This window comes from Enoplosus armatus, chromosome 17, assembly GCF_043641665.1.
Source record: "Enoplosus armatus isolate fEnoArm2 chromosome 17, fEnoArm2.hap1, whole genome shotgun sequence".
In the NCBI taxonomy this organism is placed as follows: Eukaryota; Metazoa; Chordata; class Actinopteri; order Centrarchiformes; family Enoplosidae; genus Enoplosus; species Enoplosus armatus.
In genome coordinates this window covers 4732106-4751807 of record NC_092196.1, presented here as the reverse complement: position 1 = coordinate 4751807, position 19702 = coordinate 4732106, and the positions used below count along the sequence as shown (strand labels likewise).

At 42.9% G+C, this 19702-nt stretch overlaps 2 protein-coding genes across 2 annotated transcripts; one reads left to right on the top strand and one right to left on the bottom strand.

Annotated features, from left to right (window-relative positions):
* Positions 1-1672: 1672 nt before the first annotated feature.
* LOC139300662 (zinc finger protein Gfi-1b) lies at positions 1673-4591 on the top strand. The gene is made up of 5 exons (XM_070923819.1): positions 1673-1940; positions 2250-2419; positions 3771-3920; positions 4022-4187; positions 4283-4591. Exons 1-5 carry the CDS (start codon positions 1673-1675, stop codon positions 4477-4479), a joined length of 951 nt encoding a protein of 316 aa, XP_070779920.1. The 3' UTR covers positions 4480-4591.
* Positions 4592-5664: 1073 nt separating this feature from the next.
* engl (endoglin, like) lies at positions 5665-17583 on the bottom strand. The gene is made up of 17 exons (XM_070923036.1): positions 17472-17583; positions 15910-16027; positions 15329-15501; positions 14861-14998; positions 14509-14683; positions 13675-13846; positions 13426-13570; positions 12741-12933; positions 12335-12504; positions 11389-11544; positions 10116-10199; positions 9757-10011; positions 8916-9446; positions 7920-8064; positions 7752-7853; positions 7425-7539; positions 5665-6237 (listed from the first exon to the last, which is right to left on the bottom strand). Exons 2-16 carry the CDS (start codon positions 15980-15982, stop codon positions 7427-7429), a joined length of 2625 nt encoding a protein of 874 aa, XP_070779137.1. The 5' UTR covers positions 15983-16027; positions 17472-17583; the 3' UTR covers positions 5665-6237; positions 7425-7426.
* Between the last annotated feature and the right edge of the window lie 2119 nt (positions 17584-19702).

The window sequence follows — 19702 nt, the reverse complement described above, 5'->3', positions numbered from 1 at the left end:
TGTATTCTTTAAATAGTTACATGTATTTTAGTACTCATTAGCAAGTGAATGTGCAGTAAATATTTGCAATTACAGCTTTTTAAATGTTTTCATGACATAATAATTCATTATGGATTCATAACTTGTAAATTATGTATTACTTGGAATGGCTTGCAAGGTAGAAAACCAATTAATCAGTCATTTGAATATGTCTATAAATGATATGATAATGCATCCATCCATCCATTTCTATAACCGCTTATGCTTATCATCCCAGCTAACATTGGGGGCGAGAGGCGGGTTACACCATTTGATAATGATTATCGTTAATTAAGAGCTTATTAATCACTTATAAATTATTGTTTTTGTAAAGTGTAAAATCTCTGCCTTCTTTACAAGCTTTCATTTAAAATAACTTATTTTTTAATAATAAATTATTTTCAAACTCGTCCTGACAAAAAGGTTAGACAGGCTGTAGTTCAGTGCAGACACAGACACAGACAGACAAGTAAAAAGGAGTGTAATGTGTAATTGGCACCTCAACAGTAAAGGTCCACATGTTCACATGAGAATGAATGCTCAGTGCATTTATAAGTCCACCCACATGAACACTCATTATAGTGTTTCATGACACCTTCATTCAGCCGTGAGTCCCAAACCTGAAGTGTACAATCGACCGAATCTTTGGAGAAGACAGAGATGCTGTCATGTTTTTATAATGTTGTTACAATAAGGGTAGCAAGTTAGACAGTTTTCCCACAATCCTCAGCAGCCGTTCAAAATCAAATCAAATCTCTTTGTGTCATGTCATCAGGAGATGGGTGTGAGAAAGAGAAAAGAGGACGTTGCCAACGAAGACACAAGAAGCACTCAACCTTCAGCTGAGCAACACAGAGGTAAGATCGACTCTTCAACTAGAGTCTCACTCTTACAGTATCAAGGTTATATTCAATTTATACATTTTTCCACATTCTCTTATGTACCGACAACATGGCAAATTTCAATGTGCTGGCACGCTACAGCTTCTTCCGTGCAACTTCAGGTTGTTGATATTATTTTACATGATATTACATGACTACATAAATCATCTTTATAACAGAAGCTCATACAAAATAGCTGACAAAAAAAGTTTGGGGAAAATGATCTTACTAATGTGCAGCTCAGTTCTGTTGTCTCTTTTAGTTTTTCTTTCGAGCTTTCCTCTTTCGTATTTACCTACCAACTAACCAACTAATAACAAAGCAGTTTTAGGAGATGATTTGCCAAATATCTCATGATAAACTAATAAATGTAGCACTTTCTAAACACACTTTATTGATTTCTTTAATTTTGGTAACGTGGAAATAAAATTCCCTGATTTAAAACAATCCTGCTGTTGTTCTAAATGTCTAAATATGTAGTAGATTTAGAAAAATGTACACCAGTGTCAGTTTAGAAGTTGCCTGAAAGCACCGCAGCAGGGTTATCCTCAATGAAAGCCCTGAAACCTTTGTGCAGGTGGCGGGCTGTGTTTGTTAAGGAAACCTCAAGCTTTGGCATCGTAACTGAACATGCACCAACAGGTGCGCGACATCGGAGTGTGTGTGAGGCTCCATGAGTGACATGAAAGAGCCGACTTCTCAGACTCCTGCTGGTGTTATTCTGCAGGATTTTTACCTCGTCTCCCATCACCTCCCTCAGTCAAGACTCCGCCATGCCGCGGTCCTTCCTCGTCAAGAGCAAAAGGACTCATCTCCTTGGCCCATCGAAGGACTCCTGCAGACGACACTCCCAGCCCCAATCGGACGCCAACCGGCCCGTGCAGCATGCGATGGGACCGGACAGGAGGCATCCTGAAGATGCTGTGCAGCCTCTGTCCCCTGTGTTAGGGGTCAAGGACCTTCTGGCTGAAGCCTGCACACCGTGGGATGGAATAGCGGTCCGGTCTCCTAGTGCCCCCGCAGATGATCCTTGGCCTCCAGGTACGCAACACTTTCATTTCTTGCGACTGTGAAATTGTTATGAAACTACAGTAAATATACAGTATGTGTTCTTTGGGTGGCATGTGAAAGTGCTGTCGGTTGATTCAGTTTACTCAGAATAAAGCTGAGAGGAAGACAAGAGGAGGCCTTGAGTTATTGGAGACATTCGTTTTTATAAAAGAATGTGCAACTCAATATTCAGTACTCATTTTTGTACATTCAAGGCCACAAAATGCGAAACAAAGATCCTCCTCTGTAAACTAAAGACATCTCCATCATCATCATCATCCTTTCATTTTCTAACAAAAGCCCCCGTGGAGAGCAGAGACGCTCCTCTGCCCTTCTGGCCGCGCTCGGCGGACAGACCCTGGGCATCTGAGAGAGAGAGAGAACTGGAGAGACTGGTCTTCATGTTGCTCAACCACACAGCGCACACTGACCTCAAATCCCCCGTCAGTGAGTGTCCACTCTGTGAAAAGGTAGGAGGCCTCTGGATTGTCCTCGCTATCTCTGTCTGTTGTAGGCAGCTGTTGGAAGTAATGGAAGAGGAAACCAGAGTGACGTCATTTATTCTGTGGCGATATCAAAAAGAGAAATGCTCTGCGCGACTCTACTTCTGCACTGAGTGAAAACTAAGGATCTACAACAACAAAGACATTTTAAATACATCTCAAAATGTCTGCGGGTAGAAGAATGTCATTAGAAATAAATACAGGTCACTGCATACATTTATAAACCTAATTCACAACAGTTGGGAGAGTCAGGAATAGTAAAAAGAAAATCTTTACAGATTACAAACAAATCTGAAGCCTTTGAATGTTCAGTTTAAACTGATACTGATGTCAGTATCCTGTCACAATATGCCAGCTAATTAGATTTTTTTTAATAACACATAACACAAACAAACAGTTTGGATAAGGATCCCATTAAATTGGCTGTTAAAGAATTGTGACCAGGATATGTTGAAAAGGAGTAATAGCAGTTGTAATAGTAACTATAATAGTAAATATAAAAATAGATATAGTTGAAAAATAAACTTGCCACTGCTCTCTTGTGGACAAATGATGTAATAGCGTTGCTGTTTCTAAATGACCTCAAACAACTTCAAACGTCGCACATACATGAACATACAGATATATCTGCAATTAGCTGATATCGGTCAGTAATAGCAGGAGAACGGGGTTTGATTCCTAACATGCTTCTTTTAACCCAGACCGTGATCTTTTCCTACACTTAACCAAGTAGTTCTGCTAGGTGTTGCTAAATTGACCTCGTTCCTAAGCGAGGCAAAAACGTGACACTGGCATGGACATGAAGAAAAAAGAGGGAGTCGAGATTTTAAATCACTGGCAGAGTTATAGTTTTCAGAAAGGGGGCCCAGAATGGCCAGCTAAATTTCATGGGCTCCCCATTGATTCTGTCCTATCAGCCCTTCTAAAGCTCACTAATTTACAACGTTTATAGCTCTCTCTCTTTTGTTTTAGTCCTAACTGAAGTGTAAAAACGAGAAATTGCCATTTCCTGGCTGTAAGTTACTGATCCCAGTCAAGAAATAGTAATTGGTGAGCTTCAGAGATGCTGGCGGGTGGATTTAGTTATCTTTGGACAGAGCCAGGCTAGCTGCCCCCCTCCCCCCCTTTCCAGCCTTATGCTAAGCTAAGCTAACCGGTGGCTGGCTGTAGCTTTATATTCGACGAGAAAATGGGCCGACAATGGCATCAATCCTCTCATTTAACTCTCCAGAAAGCGAATAAGTGTATATATTTCCCAAAATGTTGAACCATTTAATTCATCCTTTCCTTCTTCACTTGCTCTCTCGGCCTCCCTCAGTCTTTTTCAGAAGTGCTGATATCAGGAGGGGGCCTGCAGGCCCACGTTTGCAACACCCTCTCTGTCCCATTGATGAGATCGCCCACTGCCACAGACATGCCCCACATGCCCTTCGGCTTCAGAGCGATTGGCAGCTGTGGTAGAGCTAAGGTACAGTGAGAATGTTTACATGAGCACATCATATCATTTTTATTACAAACAGGAGTCATTGCGAGCTCTGGAAGAAACGTGTGTTGTGTACGTGTGTCCAGGAGCGTAGCTTTGGCTGCAAGGTGTGCGGAAAGGTGTTCAAGCGCTCGTCCACTCTGTCCACGCACCTCCTCATCCACTCGGACACGCGGCCCTACCCCTGCCAGTACTGCGGCAAGAGGTTCCACCAGAAGTCAGACATGAAGAAACACACCTTCATACACACAGGTGGGCCAGTGAATAAACTCTGCTGTTAAAATGCTCAAACTCCCACTCTGACGCTTTGTGTCCTGCCCAACTTCATCTCCCTGCTCTTCCCTCAGGTGAGAAGCCACACGTGTGCGAGGTGTGCGGTAAAGGATTCAGCCAAAGCTCCAACCTCATCACCCACAGCCGAAAGCACAGCAGCTACCGGCCGTTCAGCTGCCCCCGCTGTCAGCGCAGCTTCCAGCGCAGGGTTGACCTGCAGCGCCACCAAGAGACGCAGTGCGGCTATGGAGACATGTACTCTCAAAGCTGAGACCACGAAGCAATGAAGTGACGGCAGAACTGGGCGAAATGGCATTTGTAAATAATTGTTCAGTCTGTTCATAACCTCCATGCTTAAACATGGAAGGTACATATCAATAAAACTCGACTGTGTAAAGACGACGTTTCACCCCTTTGGTTTGTGCTTTTGAATTTAAAAAGCTCCATTGTTTGAGTTGAGGATTTGTGCGTTCAGCAGGAACATAGGACGCCTCCTCACAAGATGAGGCATCTTTCAGGAAGCTCATTCACACAAATGACTATTGCGTTATTTTGCCCAGGATGTACCAGGCAGGAGTGTTCTCGGAGCAACATCATCCAGTCAGTGTTTTTCAGGAACTAGTTTCCTCAGAAAGTTGGGCGAATGTGACTGTAGCTCGTGTGCATGTGTATCCTTCCATCACTGAATGAAGCCTTAACACACTGCAGCTGGACTCCCGACAGAGATCACTGATGATGATAGCCCACACTCACAGGATGCACTTCCACTACCGCATGTGCAGGATGTCTATTTTCAAATTACTTTCTAAAAATGAAAAAACACGCACGAGTGAATTTTGAGTCCCATTTCTAAAGCACAATGGGTAGATGTTACATTAAAATACTCAGATTTAAAGCTGCACTAATCAATGCTTTCATGTCAACAATGGATCCAAAGACTATGTTTAATGTGAAAGGGGTTGCTCATTGTGAGGAACCCACAGAGAATTAGCCCCCAGCTAAGTTGTCTGACTATCTTCCAGCTCACTGTTTTGGTTTAAGGTTTAGCGACGTACCTTTCATGTTTTGGTTCACTCTCACTGCTCTCATTAGGTTCTTTCCTACAAACACTGATTTTTTTAAGATTTTTTTTTAGCAAAAAAGCTTTAAACACTACCTGCTCAGGACCCAACAGCCGACATTTAGCATTTAGCTGCTAGAGTATTTTTCTCAGGAGTTAGCGGAGAACAAAACAGAGTTAAAACGAGAGTGAATATTGAAGTTACATTCATCAGGTGCATGGCAACATGCATCCAGTGTTGTACTCCACTGCCCCTAAGATGCCTAAGATCCTTTATTACTGCTTTAAAAATTAAATATATTTATTTTACAGTACTGTATACCTATTCACAACACATTAACTTCCTTTGTTTTATTTGGGCTGCATGTGATTTGAGAGTGAAACAGCAAGTCAGAGTGGGCTCTGAGCTCATTTATTACATCTTATTTGCCACATAAACACAGAAGAATTCACATACAGATAAATGCAGTTTTGAGATCCAGCTGATTCACAGTTACATTTTCACACAATGACTGTAAAACAGACAGTTACACACAATAACCTCTCAGTCCACCTTTGACCTTGTGTTCTGTCTCTGAAGATGACGTGGTTTCTGTTTGAGTCAAGTTTAGATGCTGTTGAATCAAGACGAAGGCCTCTTCATGTGACGATTCGCTGCCAGTTTTGAAGTGACTTGATGTAGACGGCTCGCGGCATCAAAAAAAACAACGTTTCACTTTGAATCAAACATCAGACTTTTTACAATGCTGCGATGAGTAAGTGCTGGCGATGAGTGACACTGAGGAGCGCTGCACAAACATGGCTCTGCGCACACACACACACACACAGGCAGCTGTGCTCACTCATACACACACACACACAGGCAGCCGTGCTCGATCAAAAACACACACACACACACACGCACACACACACACAAGTTGTTAGAACCTCTGTCCCAGTTCTCCTTTCTCAGATTTGCAGGAGGAAATCCTGAGAAAGAGATAAAAGAATGAAACTGTTCAGACCTATCTGGCATATCGGAGGTGAAATCTGCAGGTGCTCGCCTAATGCTGATATATTTTCTGGAGCTGCCGGCGCTTCTAACCACTACAGTTTATTTTAAATACACTCCTTTGACATCCGGTTCACTCGGTGCAGCCCAGCTGGAGTAACCTGTACAGTTTTACTCTGTAAGCCACTAGAAATGTGTTTTATTTGAACAAACGGGATGGTGGCAGATGCACTTCTGACCGACTAGCAATGACATAACATTGATATTGTTGGCATCATCATTTGGATGGTACTTAGTGTCATTAAAAAATCTAAACATAGATGAACTCTAAGGAAAACAAGAGTAAATAATACTACAAGATAATTGATATTTAGCTAACAAAAGTGTATGCCCAACCCTGCCATTGAACCGGCATGAGACATACTACACATACTCCATACATTTACTTTGAAATAACAATATCGTAAACACACAGGTATGTCGCATAACAATTGGTATGTTATATGAATTGATTTAAATCAAGTGTCAATAGTGTGTCTTTCAATCACCAGTTTCACATGTGAGTTGAGGTGCAACGTAAGGCAAAAGACAGAACTGAAACGAGTCAGCCCTGAGCAAAAGACAAAAATACGGTCTGATTTGTCATCGTTCCAAGTCCAGACAGGAGTCTTTGGGTTCCTGATGACTGCTCTGTACCCGCGGCACATCTGATGGTGGAGACGATGTTTCCGTCTTCAGCGATGATAAATTCCCCCATACGCACAAATATATGTACAAATTCAAGAGTAGTTTCAAAACACCGGAACGAAGTAACGCATTTGGTGATTCCCCTTTAAAAGAGAACGCCCATGATTTTGCATTGCACTCCTGCGTCACCGAGAGTCACCACGGACAGTGTTTTTTTTTTTTTTTTTTTTTTTAATCGATGCACATTTATCATCCTTGTAAAAATCTGGTGCCTATATTACCCACAATGCAACGACAGCTCAGTCAGAGATTCAGGTGTGTTATGCTAGTAGTGACATCACTTGAGGCAATTTATCAGGCTTCACACAGCTCCCTCTGGAAGCTTGAAAAGGCTTTATACAACTTTTGCTGTACATATGCAGTAGTCCTCCCCCAGATCTATAAACAGACCTTAGTGTGTAATATTGGTGGATCTTACCTCTACACCAAGCTGGAGGACTGATCAGACAGTGAAGGTGGATTCCAGATGTTGTGGACTCCATGAATCTGGTCTGTTAAATTACCTTCTCCTGCAAGTGATGCTGGGCGTGCCCCTTCAAAAAATGAATGCATATAGTCCCTTTGTTACATTAATCAGTGATCAACAGCTGCAAAAGATATCAATGGATTTGATGATGATAAATACTTTTAATTTGTCCAGTTAACATGTCAAATGTGCTGTACGCTCAATCGACTTTGGATTTTCGGATGATTACGCATTCGGCACCATACATTTTCAGTAACAGAAGGGAGCGTATCTCATTACCTGTGTAGTAATAGATGCACCACAGCCCCCCCATCAGGCTGACACCCATCACAAAGGCAACGAAGACAATTCCCATCACCGGTCCTGTCTGCAGCACAGAGCCTGGAGACAGAGTGCTCATGAGGGAGGTTCAATAGTCTCACAGTAACACAGATGAATGATACTCACTGCTGTGCTCTGGGTCGGGACTGGCCAGTGGGGAGACACTCAGTCTCTTGGTTCTTTGGCCAGCAGGGGGCCTCTGCAGTTTGGGTGCCAGTGAGCTAATAGGCTGTGTGACCACCATGGGCCTGGAGAGGTTTCTGGTCTCGCACTGGGACGAGAATACAGGAGAAGGTCTGTATGTTAGTTAGGCTGTTACCACCTTGCAGAGCCATGATACCAGAAGGTGGTTCGATACTAAGTGGACAGGATAAATAATTATCAACAATTTCTTTTTCACACTTCTTTTCTTTTAGTTTTTATATTTCATAGCTATGGCATCAACTTGCACAGACAAACAATCCTTCTGGAGGTCTGTGAATAGTAAACATTTTGCTGTTTGAGTCAAACTTGCATTAAAGCAGTATTTTTACATTTTGGGCAAATACGCTTTCTTGCTGAGAGTTTGATAAGAAGATTGATACCACTCACATGTCTGTACTGTAAATATGAAGCTACAGTAGGGCAGCCAGTTAGCTTGGCTTAGCTTAGCTTGAAGGCAGGAAACAGCTGGCCTGGCTCTGCCCAAAGGTATCAAAATACACCTACCAACACAGCTGAAGTCTTGTTGTCACCGTGAGATTTGACAGGCAACCAGGTAAGGCTCCAGGAAGTCACTGCTCCATAACCGCCCGTAAAACCACAACATGTCATTTTTACATTTCAGTTTTTGAACAGAATAACAACACAGATACAATGTGTTTATTGGTGAGCTTTAGAGGAGCTGGTAGGTGGATTTTTGGACAGAGCCAGACTCGCTGTTCCCCCTGTTTCTAGTCTTTATGCTAAGCTACGCTAACCGGCTGCTGGCCGTAGCTTTATATTTAGCGTGTGGTATCAATCTTGTCATCTAACTCTGAACAAGAAAGCAAATAGGTATACCTCCCAAAATGTCAAACTATTCCTTTAACATTCCATGTTACTGCACGCGACAGGAGGCTTTATTCTGCATGAGCGTGTTACCTGATGTCTGGGTGATCTAGACACAAGTGGAGGGATACGTAGCCCACCCTGACAGCCACTCTTTACTGTTTCCTTCGTGGGTTCCCCTCCTATCGAGTCAGAAACACACAAGCGCAGGCTGCAGTGGAGGAACTGCATAGAGTCATTATAAACTGGCCGCAGGATGAAACTAAACCTCAAGGGCTGCATCTCCTCCTCTGCTCCCAGACGAGTGTTACTCCACTCCTTCCTTTCTGGTGCTTCTCCCCCTTTTCTTTCAACTTTGTGTTGCTGAGAGACATCTCCATCTCCATCATATATCCTGCCTTTTTTCAGTCCCTCTATCTCTTCCATTTCCTCTTCCAGTTCACCGTCACCTTCGGCCTCTTCTTCCTCTTCATCTTTTGTCTTTGCACCGAGCATCAGTGAGGGGTCCGAGGAACAGCCGTCGCTAACAACAGTCCAGAAACTGGACTTTTTTGGGTCTGACAGAGGAGAGACAACACATGACTTCACCTCCACGACATCTGCGAAGGGCCCTTTGGCTGAAATCTGCAGTACGACAGATAACAAAACAGTGATGAAGAAGACTAGAAGATGTATGACATGAACAGGATCAAAGGAATGCACCATGCACCATGAAGTCAGTCAGTTTATACTGTTTCTCTGGTAACAGAGTGCTGAGAGTATCATCAGTAATATCATTTGCCGCGATCAAGATGTATATCAGAGTTTAGAACAAGAAAATCAACACCAATGAAGTTCTTGAGAATTGGTGTGCGTCAAAATGGCAAATAAGCATGGAAAATATACAACACACACACACACACACACACACACACACACACACACACACACACACCTCAACAAAGACACGGTGGTCTGCAGTGATGACACAGGGGCCAATCCGCCCCTGCTCGTAGCCCTCAGTGACAAAAAGCTTCAAAATAAGAACAGGCCCAGGTCTGTGTCTGGGCATCGGTAGGTGGCTCAGTCCTGGATCAGGCCCTGGACCCGCGGGTGCCCAGGGGACCAGCCCCGCTTGAGGAGTGTAAACATCGACATCATCACTGTTGGCAGGGCCGGGGGGGGCGGGGACTGCAGCCAAACAGCTGAACTGAGAGGAGAAACGGGTGATTACAGGTTATAAATTAAATCCTCAATGTATTTATTGTACCAAAATGAAGACGACAGACACATGCGTATGCACAGATAGCTCACATGTATGCCGAGTGGACTTCTGGACTTCTTGTCTGTCCCATTGAGTGCCAGAATGGTCTGAGGCTTGTCTCTCCATAATAACACCTGGACAAAGAGGACGGAGGAGAGGGAAGCAGAACGGTGTGCTGTATGGGATGATTCACTGCAACTATGGTATCCTAAATATGGCCAACAGAAGACTACAGGTTAAAAATAACGTTCTCTATTGCTGTCTATCTCCATGCTGAGTTTTAGCTCCACTGCTGTTTTCTGTTGACATGCTTCCTCTTGGGGGCATCAATCACAAATAATATGAATTTTCATTTTTACGCTGATGACACCCAGCTGTCCGTACCAAGAGCACCTGGAGATAATCTTGTCACTCTCATTAACTGCCGTGACGGGGTTAAGTGCAACACTTTCTTGCAGCTAAACAACAGTAAATCCAAGATCATATTATTCGGCACTCCCCACTCCACTCAGCTCTTCTGTACTAATTACGTATTATTTCAGTCCTGCTTCCTCCACTTAAAAAACATACAGATTACATCTTTTCTATCCTCTGCTAACCTGGAAAGAGTTATCCATGCTTTTATTTCATCCCGTTTTCACTGTTTAAGACAGAGTCATCTCTCTTTCGATGGCAGTTGTTATTATCTGGCATAAAACGTGATTATTACAGTCAACAGGAAACATATTTTTACACATCATAGATACATTTTTCATTCAGTGTTTCAACACACACACCCCCACACCTCTTCCAATTTGCTGCCACTGAACCGAGACTTTCTCTCACTTAATTTGCTCCTGAGCAGCATCCTATTTTTAGGCTTTAACTAAGAACAGGTCATGATGACCTGGGTCACGAGTCTCAAAGGGGACAATTACCACTTACTATTATGTCCATTATGCGCTTTGTGTTTTTGTTTTCACCACAGTCTGATAAACTTTGACCTTTGCCTTATTTTGAATCCAGCTGTGCTCTAAAAGCCTGTTTCTGCTGTTTGGTTTCTCAAACCACCTCTCTAATTCTCTCTGCCTCTGTTTCTGTTGGTTTATGTAAATAATATGAACAATGATAACGTAGACTTTTAAAATCTCCCAGAATTTTATCAAAGGTGAATGAAAAAAAAGGAAAAATAATGGATTATATTATAAATTCAAATGGAACACATTGAATCTAATTCTGTAAAAATATACGTAACATAGGGTTTCATAGACAACAAAGAATTAAAGATACAATCATTTTATATATCTCTTATCCCTTTCTGTCCACATTGTTTTTTTATCTCACCATGTTTTTGTACTGCACCCCTCTGGGCTGTCCCAGGAGCAGACCGTCAGTCCCACAGGAAATGACTGGGAACACCAACAGGAAATGGCTCCCATTAGACTGAGCCTGGCACGTCGAGTCCCGTAGAGTCACGGCAGCCACTGGGACAGACAAGCTCTGAAGAAGGGAGCTGATGTGAGACCACCTAACTTTCAAACTGAATAATCTCTCTGTATAACTGGAAGGTAGTTGGTCACACCATTTTAACCAGAGTCTACAGCCATGCTAGCAGCTATAGCGAGTCTATACTTTGGGTCAGTGTATGGGGCTTTTTTCCAATTTTATTCAAGAGCGTGGTCTTCCAATTTGAGGGCATGACTTGATTTCACATTCAGAATTTGTAATGCTTTCCCTCAAAACCCTGCCCTCGCACTCAAATCGCCCCTGCTTGCGCTTAAATGTTGTTTCTTGATTTCCTGCGCTCCAGCTTCAGCCCTTCTCCTTCTCACTCAGGCTGCTTCTGGGCGCTCATGAAAATCTGCTCTCTGATATTTTTGTGCAACAACCTGTCAAAATTTCATATAATAAAGCCAAAATATCTGAGTGCAAGCATACAATTTGAGCAGGATAAAAGCAGGGGCTATGGGGAAAGACCAAGCTCCTGAGTGAAGACATAACATGTGTTGCTTTTAGCTAAATGCTAACACTAGCATGGCAACATGCACACAATGCTAACATGTTTAGCAAGTATGATGTTCACAGAGTTAGTGTATCTAATTGATGTTTATAGTTAAATTTAAATAAATAACTTTTTTATTTAAACATCTTCTGAATGTGATGTTGACACTACAGTAACTTAATGCAGATTATAGTGAAACCACTGGATTATATTGAGTTGTGGTAGCTAGCTTCTTTCTTTATGAATTGTTTACATCTAACGCTGCATCTAATACTGAGGTATGAAGACCTGCAGGATGTGTTGGTCCACGGTCACGCTGAGGCGTCCGTCTTCACACTGCACTGTGAAACTCTCCTGGCCCCCTCCCGCTCGGCCTCCGCCGTTCAGCCACTGCCTCAGCCTGCGCTCCTCAGCCCAGGGAGGCCTCACAACCAGAGGGTTCATCACTGCAACCACGTCTGTGGCACAGACAGAGAGGAGACACAGAGACAGCCAATGTTCACACTTAGACCTCAATGCCCATCATTCAACATATATGCATTGATGGAAATATTCTGGGACACAGAAGAGCAAGCAAAGAATTCTCCTATACATAAAGGAAATTAAAAATAACTAGGGTGGATTACAACATAAAGCTGGAACGTTCAGGTCACTCACACAGTGATGGAAACAAGAGACACACAGGGGTCCTGACCTGTCCCACCCCCAGCCAGCTGGATCACAAAGCGATTGGCCAGGTCAGCCTCAGTGTATGAGGTCACCTTGGTGTAGCCGCTCTCACTGGCCCACACTAGAACGTCAGATATTGTGGACAGGTCAGAGTTAAGGGTACTGGACAGGGTCAGGTCAGGCTCAGGTGGGTAGGGTGGGGATACACTGTTGGAGGACTACAGAGAGAGAGAGAAAACAAATGAAGAAAGCTGATCAAAGTACAATCCAGTAGAGGACATAATGGATGAAAACGTGATGAAAAACATTAATATGATTTTGCCCAATTAGTAATCCATCCTTTTATCTGTTCGTGGTTTAACCTCATGGTTTCTGTAGGGATGCTGTAAAGGTGAGCTTGGTCTCATGCACTTCTCAATCATTTGTCAGTTACAACTGTTACTTACTGCAACCTTAAAATCCAAATTGAAATGTCAGGCTTTGGCTACATAGGCACTACTTGTTAGCAGGATCAATTCATTGCTGGTTTGGTCTTTTCATGAGTTTTGTTCACAATAAAAAAAAAAATAGGATAATGCCAGCCTTATCCATTCCAGTCACTTTGCTGTGTCTTTACCAAAACGACTCTTTCGGCACTTGTTAGACATTTAAATCAGATGACAAACTCTTAAACCGGTATCTGGAAAAGCAAAGAGAGATGGCCCCCTTACATGAACAGTGACACGACCCCTGACACCATGAGCAACGATGGCCCAGTTGACTGGCACCGAGCTGCTGAGAATCAGCACAACCTTCTGGGTCTTTGAGTTGGCCACCAGGGGCACAAGAGAGACAATCACCTCCACTTGGAGAGAGCTGAAGATGGAAACGGAGAGAGAGAGAGAGAGAGAGAAGATCGCATGGCTCTAACACAGTAATAAGTGCTCTTGGCAGGACTTTCCGAGGCTGCATGTTCTCACCCACAGAGCCCCGAGCCGGCTGAATGGAGCCTGATCACGTGGACTTCAGGGCTGATCCCACCTGCTGGCGCGTCGGTGCAGCCCTGCACTTCCTGTGGCTGCAGGTCAGAGGTCATGTAGTTGTGAGAGAGGAACATGGACTGCAGCTGGCACACAGCAGACAGGGTTGGATCTATAATATGGAGACAGAGCAAGAGGGGTTTTTTGAAAGGGAAGTAAGTCTCACAAGATCTTACTTTACAATCTGTCGGACCGCAGCAAAGCGTCATGTGTCGTGAGAACAGAGAGGGGAGATGAATGATAAGATAGTATGACCTGAATTTTAACCTACAGATCACCAAACCAGTGCACAGATGTTTAGCTTAAAGCGATAGTGTAACATTTTGGAAAATTCATTGTTTGCTTTCTTGTTGGGAGTTAGATGAGAAGGGAGTTAGACACCACTCTTGCATCTGTCTGTTAATATAAGGCTATAGCCAGCCAGCAGCAGGTTGGCTTAGCTTAGCATAAAGACGGGCTAGCCTGGCTCTGTCAGAACTAAAAATGTTTTGTTTTTTGTATGGGTTAAACAAACATGATATAACATGTTAACATGATTTTGTTTGATGAGAGCCAGGTTTCCCCCTGTTTCCGGTCGTTATGCTAAGCTAAGCTAACCGGCTGCTGGCGTCAGCTACATAGTTACTGTACTGTGCAGGTGGTCTCGATCTTCTCATCAAACTCTCCACAAGAAAGCAGATAAAAGTATTTCCAAAAATGTCAAACTGTCAACTATTACTTGATGGTTCAATATGATTTCTCATCACTATGATATTTGGTGTCTTGGTGGCTCACCCTCTCCCAGTGAGACGTAGACCCGATTGCCATGTGTTGTGTGTGTCAGGGAGGACAGGTTGCTGTGGTGTTTCAGAGCCCAGCGGTACAGTGCACGTGGATGAAAAGGTAGCGAATGTACCGTTTGGACATGGAAAAGCATGGTGCGGGACTGTACGCTGGAGTTTGAGGACACCTAGCAGATGAGGACAAAGAAGAACAGTTCAGAATAAAGAAACTGATGCAACGTAGAAACAGCTCGCATTATGAGGCATATCATTTTAATGTGCACTCAATCAAATGAGAACTGGTAGTGACGCCGAGGATCTTGATGGGCAAATTGCGATACACTCTTCTGCACACTGTGACTGACCTGCACCACCACCGGGAGGTTGGGGGGCAGTCTCTCAGCCTCCAGCCACCAGGTGACTGGGAGCTTGGAGCTGAGCAGCAGGTGGAGGGCTCTAAGAGGTGAGGGGAACAGAGACAAAGGCTTCAGCAACACCGTCACCTGCAGACAGAATAGGAAGGTGTGTCAAAAGCTTTTTTTTTTTTTTTAACTCCACAACATTATTCATTGATATATTCTGTTATATGTTTGACTTCTAGTGTAACAACCTTTTACAACACATTTAGTCAGTTTCAGGGTTTTTACACCCAGATGGAGTTGGAAATTTTAAAACCATCTCATTCCGTGATTTTTCCAAACAAAGACCCACCTGACACCCAGGTGCTTAGAGCAGCTAATGTTTAGGGTCTATTGAAATGACTTTGAGAGTGTTCAGTCTGTTGCATTAAAAGCCTTGGATACTGATCTCTTTGGACACTGAGAGCTCTTTACCTTGTTTTCAGGGCTGTTTGTCACTCTCCCCACTGCAATGACATGAGTTTCCTTGTTCCCACGTTCTCTAGCAGCACAGCCCGGACCAGCCTCAAACCTCTCCAGCAGACCCTGCACAGGGTGTAGCTCTCCGACTGGACCAGCCACAGAGCATCGCTCCTCCACACTTTGAGCTGAGGAGGAATAGCAGATGACAAAGTGTGATAATAAATTAAACCATAACTGCAGTGGGGTGTACACCAATATTCCTCTATGTCAAATAACATAATCAGGAGTGAGATCAATGCTCTGCTTCTTCTACATGCATGTTCTGCCTTCTTTCATTGTATCAGGTGACACAACAGGCAGCGTGATGTGTGCATGCTGAGCTTAAATCCTTGCTGGAGGGGACTGGAAAATCTCCCAGAAGAAGCTATGTAACAATTTTCACTTTCGTTCTGACTCTTAAAATAAAGACTGTTTGACTTGTGGCTGCTTGAGCAGAGGAAATATCACCTTTGACACTTTTAATGTTTTCACAACACAGCAATCATTTTTGATGGTCTAAAGATAATGTTGACAAGTCCCACTTATGTTCTTACCTCCCATCCTCTTCCAGAGAAGGAGACAGAGAACAGTCCATCCAACCCCTGACAGTGAAGGCATCATGAACATTTCACTACTAGACTGACTTAATGTGATGACCCCTCTTGCAACATCCTGGTGAACAGAAACAGGCAATAAGACAGATAATTTCAGTCATTTTGTTCCAGCTTCTCAAATGTCAGAATTTGATGCTTTTCTTTATTCACTGAATAGATTTAGGTTTTGGACAAATGGTTGAATTACACAAGCAATTTGAATATGTCACCTCGAGCTGTGGGAAATTATAATGATCTATTTTCAGACTCGTCATAGACAAACTGATTTTCATTTAATTAGCGGCTTAATTAGAATAATCTTCAGTTGCAGCCCTAACCAACCATCCTGGTTTATATCGAAGCCCATTCATACCAGGAACAGAAAAAAATAGATGTAAAGTTAGTCATGATAAAATGATAAAAATGAGTCAATATTTTGACTTTCTAAGTCAAACCCTAACCCAGACTCTTGATTTATTAAGTCAAAATTATGAGGTGGTAAGTCAGAAATGGACTTCCATGGGTTGGCAAGGAATCGGTTTTTGTTTTTTACATCAATCTTTCAAAATGTGCATGAATATCAGTCTGACGTCTGCTTGTCAAAAAGAAAAGATCATCAGCACGCACACTGTTGCGAGTCTTCTGAGAATCCAAGGACGCTCAATTTTGAGCAGCAGGCGATAAATTAAAGAGGAATATATTAAATCAGAGATCTGCAAAGGTTTCATCTGCATCTGATATTTCATTCCTAAATAATAATAATGATAATATTCTAATCAAACAGCAGGAAAATCATGGAATGTAGAACTGAGTAATCGAACACATATGTAATATATAAAACAAAACTTGCAACTTATATAAACAAGGTGCTTAAAGTAAGAAAATATAATTTTCCAAATTCTACCATAAGGTCTCTAATGTGCTGATTATTGTAATAGTCAGTGGTGGAAAGTAACCAAATACATTTACTCAAGTACAGTACAATTTGTAGGTACTTGTACTTTACTTTACACGTTATACTTCTACTCTTTCACTTTCAAGATTCAGATTAATAATACAAAATAGAATCAACTAATAGAGTATTTTCACTTTTGGCTTTAGTTTTGATGCTAATACTTTTGTCCTTTTACTGAAGTACAATTTTGAAGGCAACACTTTTACTTGTAATAGAGTACTTCTAAACTGTGGTGCTTTTACTCAAGTAGACGATCCGAGTACTTTGATGTAGAAGCCAGCCTGTGTAAGTTTATATTTGTCGTGTGTAAAGTCCTCACACTGTCCCCTGAACATGAAGTGCGTCTTTAGAAGACTCCTGTGTCGCTCCTGTTTGTTTTCTTATTTTTTCTTTCTACTTTTCTCCTTTATTCCTTTTATTTTAAAATACTGACTTTTGAAGTTGCGCCCTCTCCAAACATGCTGGTGGAGAGAGTTCTGGTACTTTTTTCCCCACTCTGGAATGACTTTTTTTTGTACAATTTCCTGATCCTGATCCTGATTCTGATGAGAAGAAAAGTCGGACTCACCTGCGGCGCTGCACGGAGGGACGGGCGGACTGCTGATCCAGCTGTTGCTCCAGACTCCACCGTGTGAGGGGCAGTGTTCACCACTCGACACACGCCCCCCTCATTTCCTAAACACACAGCCGCGCGGTCACACACACCCTCCACGTCTTGGGACCACGCAAAAACACTCAGCTCTCAGCCGCGCGTCGCGTCAGGACATCTCCGTCCAGCTGAGGTGAAACATTTCTCAGTGGAAATTCATTTTACACACTGAGTGGGGCCGGTTGTAAAGACACAAATATACTTGGCGATGGGAGGGACCGAGGGATGGTGTGACAGAGTGGAGAGAGGGATGGCGAGGAGAGGGAATAAAGGGCCCGGGGGAAACGTCTCCAAGCGTAGCAACAGGAAGGAGGGCTGCGGGGAGACAAGGAGGGAAGAGGAGGGGAGGTGGGAGGGGTGGAGGAGGAGAAGGCTGGACCTCAGGACTTTGACTGGCGGGTGAAATATTTGAAAGACGCAGGGAGGGGGGTAAACACACACACACACACACACACATATATTCTGAGACATGAATGAAATGCATCATATGACATTTTGCTGCCTTTGAGTTTAGATGTTGCATTCAGCAGCAGACATTCTCCCTTTGGTCTAATGTTTCCAAAGAAAACAGCACTTTGGACAAATAAATAAGGCCAAAAAAACACACCGCAGCCACGCCAGACTCAGATTCAGTGCATGTCATAGACTGGCAGTGCTCTCTTGTTTCATCCATTTATGTGAGCTCCCATTTGAGTCCATGTGTTTGGGTGGAGGACGTTTTGAAAGGGGCACCTCGCTGATTCTAATGTCACTTCACTGGTAAGAGGGAGTCCCACTCCAGGCAGGGGAGCTTTCTAAAAGCAGTCAAAAAAGCCCAAAAAAAAGCCCCAGATGATGTCATAGTGACGTCATCAGGGTTATCTGGGTTTGGCCCTCAGAGACTATGGGCTGCACTCAACCCACGCTTCATGCACACTCTCACACTAAATGTGTCCCACAGTTCACCACGGTCTACCGCTCCACACCTGCCCAGCGGCTGCCGGCAATGCTCCTATGAGCTGGTTTTAGGACTGACATCAATCAACAGACATGAGGAAGTTTAACTTTATGACATTTGGATTTGACTAGTTATGGCAGATAGATAGATAGATAGATAGATATTCTGTTCTTCTTGATGAGACAGATAAGAATAATATTGCATATCTGACACTGTAAATATGAAATACCATATCCTTACCAAAGATTTTGAGTCGAACAAATGTTCTGTTTTAAACGTTTGATCAGACAGAAACCATTAAAAAATGTCGTCTCTTTTGTGCACAGTAAATGCATTTGTATTTCTAGACAACCTAATTTAATGTCTTTATTAATTGTATTGTATCACTCTGTCAGCTGTCGAATCAGACTTATTTGTTCCAACAAAGGATGTAGGATCCAGTATCTTTCGAGTTTGACCCACACTAGCGACACACTTTTCACAATAGAAAAAAACAAAAAAAAAAAAACCTGTCTCTTGTTGGTCCCCAAACTATTTCGAAGTGCATTACTTAAATAGTCGCTGAAGCAGCCTTTTAATGTTCATTTGTTGCAAACATTGTTACAAGTGCAGCTATGATGGCTGATGATGTGCGCACACTGAATTAAATTGCTGATTTGTTCAAATGAAACGTCCATAATCTGTTAGAATTTGCACATATTGATGAGGGCTGTGCTCTCACAAGGCCTTTTAGACAACTGTCCGGATCCAGTGATGACTGCGTTTCCCACATCTACAAAAAAACATTTTTTTAAATGACTCACTCAGTGTACAGTTCAGCTTTCTTAATTGCATTTTGGGACTTTTTTTTTTTTTTACACAGTTTTGTCTACATTGCTTCCGAGTCCAGTTTCAATCCCACTAATAATTCAAAGAATGTTTTTAATGCTGACCATTTCAGGACACCATTAATGATAACAGCTGGGACCCGGCCTGGCTCAGCATCAGCCTTATTGCACACTATCCAACTATCTGCTCACTATTACTCAGAAATGGAAAACATTTGTTCAAACTGCTGATGGCAAAGCTGGCTAGACATGGTGAGCACTCGTATTACATTTTAACCTGTTTTTCTCAGCCGCAAAATCCATCTGAGCATTTGTGAGTTTGGAAAACTGATGCAGACATCAGCTGATGCAGCTTAAGGCAGAGTCCCCTGTCCTGTTGTCAGCGT

What these genes read in the sequence shown, in the direction of transcription:
- LOC139300662 (XM_070923819.1), top strand. Translation starts at nt 1,673, where the DNA reads ATGCCGCGGTCCTTCCTCGTCAAGAGCAAAAGGACTCATCTCCTTGGC. An exon ending in GCAGCTGTGGTAGAGCTAAG is followed by an intron (nt 3,921 to 4,021) that starts GTACAGTGAGAA and finishes ACGTGTGTCCAG; the next exon opens with GAGCGTAGCTTTGGCTGCAA. An exon ending in ACACACCTTCATACACACAG is followed by an intron (nt 4,188 to 4,282) that starts GTGGGCCAGTGA and finishes CTCTTCCCTCAG; the next exon opens with GTGAGAAGCCACACGTGTGC.
- engl (XM_070923036.1), bottom strand. Translation starts at nt 15,982, where the DNA reads ATGTTCATGATGCCTTCACTGTCAGGGGTTGGATGGACTGTTCTCTGT. An exon ending in CAAACAGCCCTGAAAACAAG is followed by an intron (nt 14,999 to 15,328) that starts GTAAAGAGCTCT and finishes TTCTGTCTGCAG; the next exon opens with GTGACGGTGTTGCTGAAGCC. An exon ending in GCTGGCTGGGGGTGGGACAG is followed by an intron (nt 12,505 to 12,740) that starts GTCAGGACCCCT and finishes TCTGTGCCACAG; the next exon opens with ACGTGGTTGCAGTGATGAAC.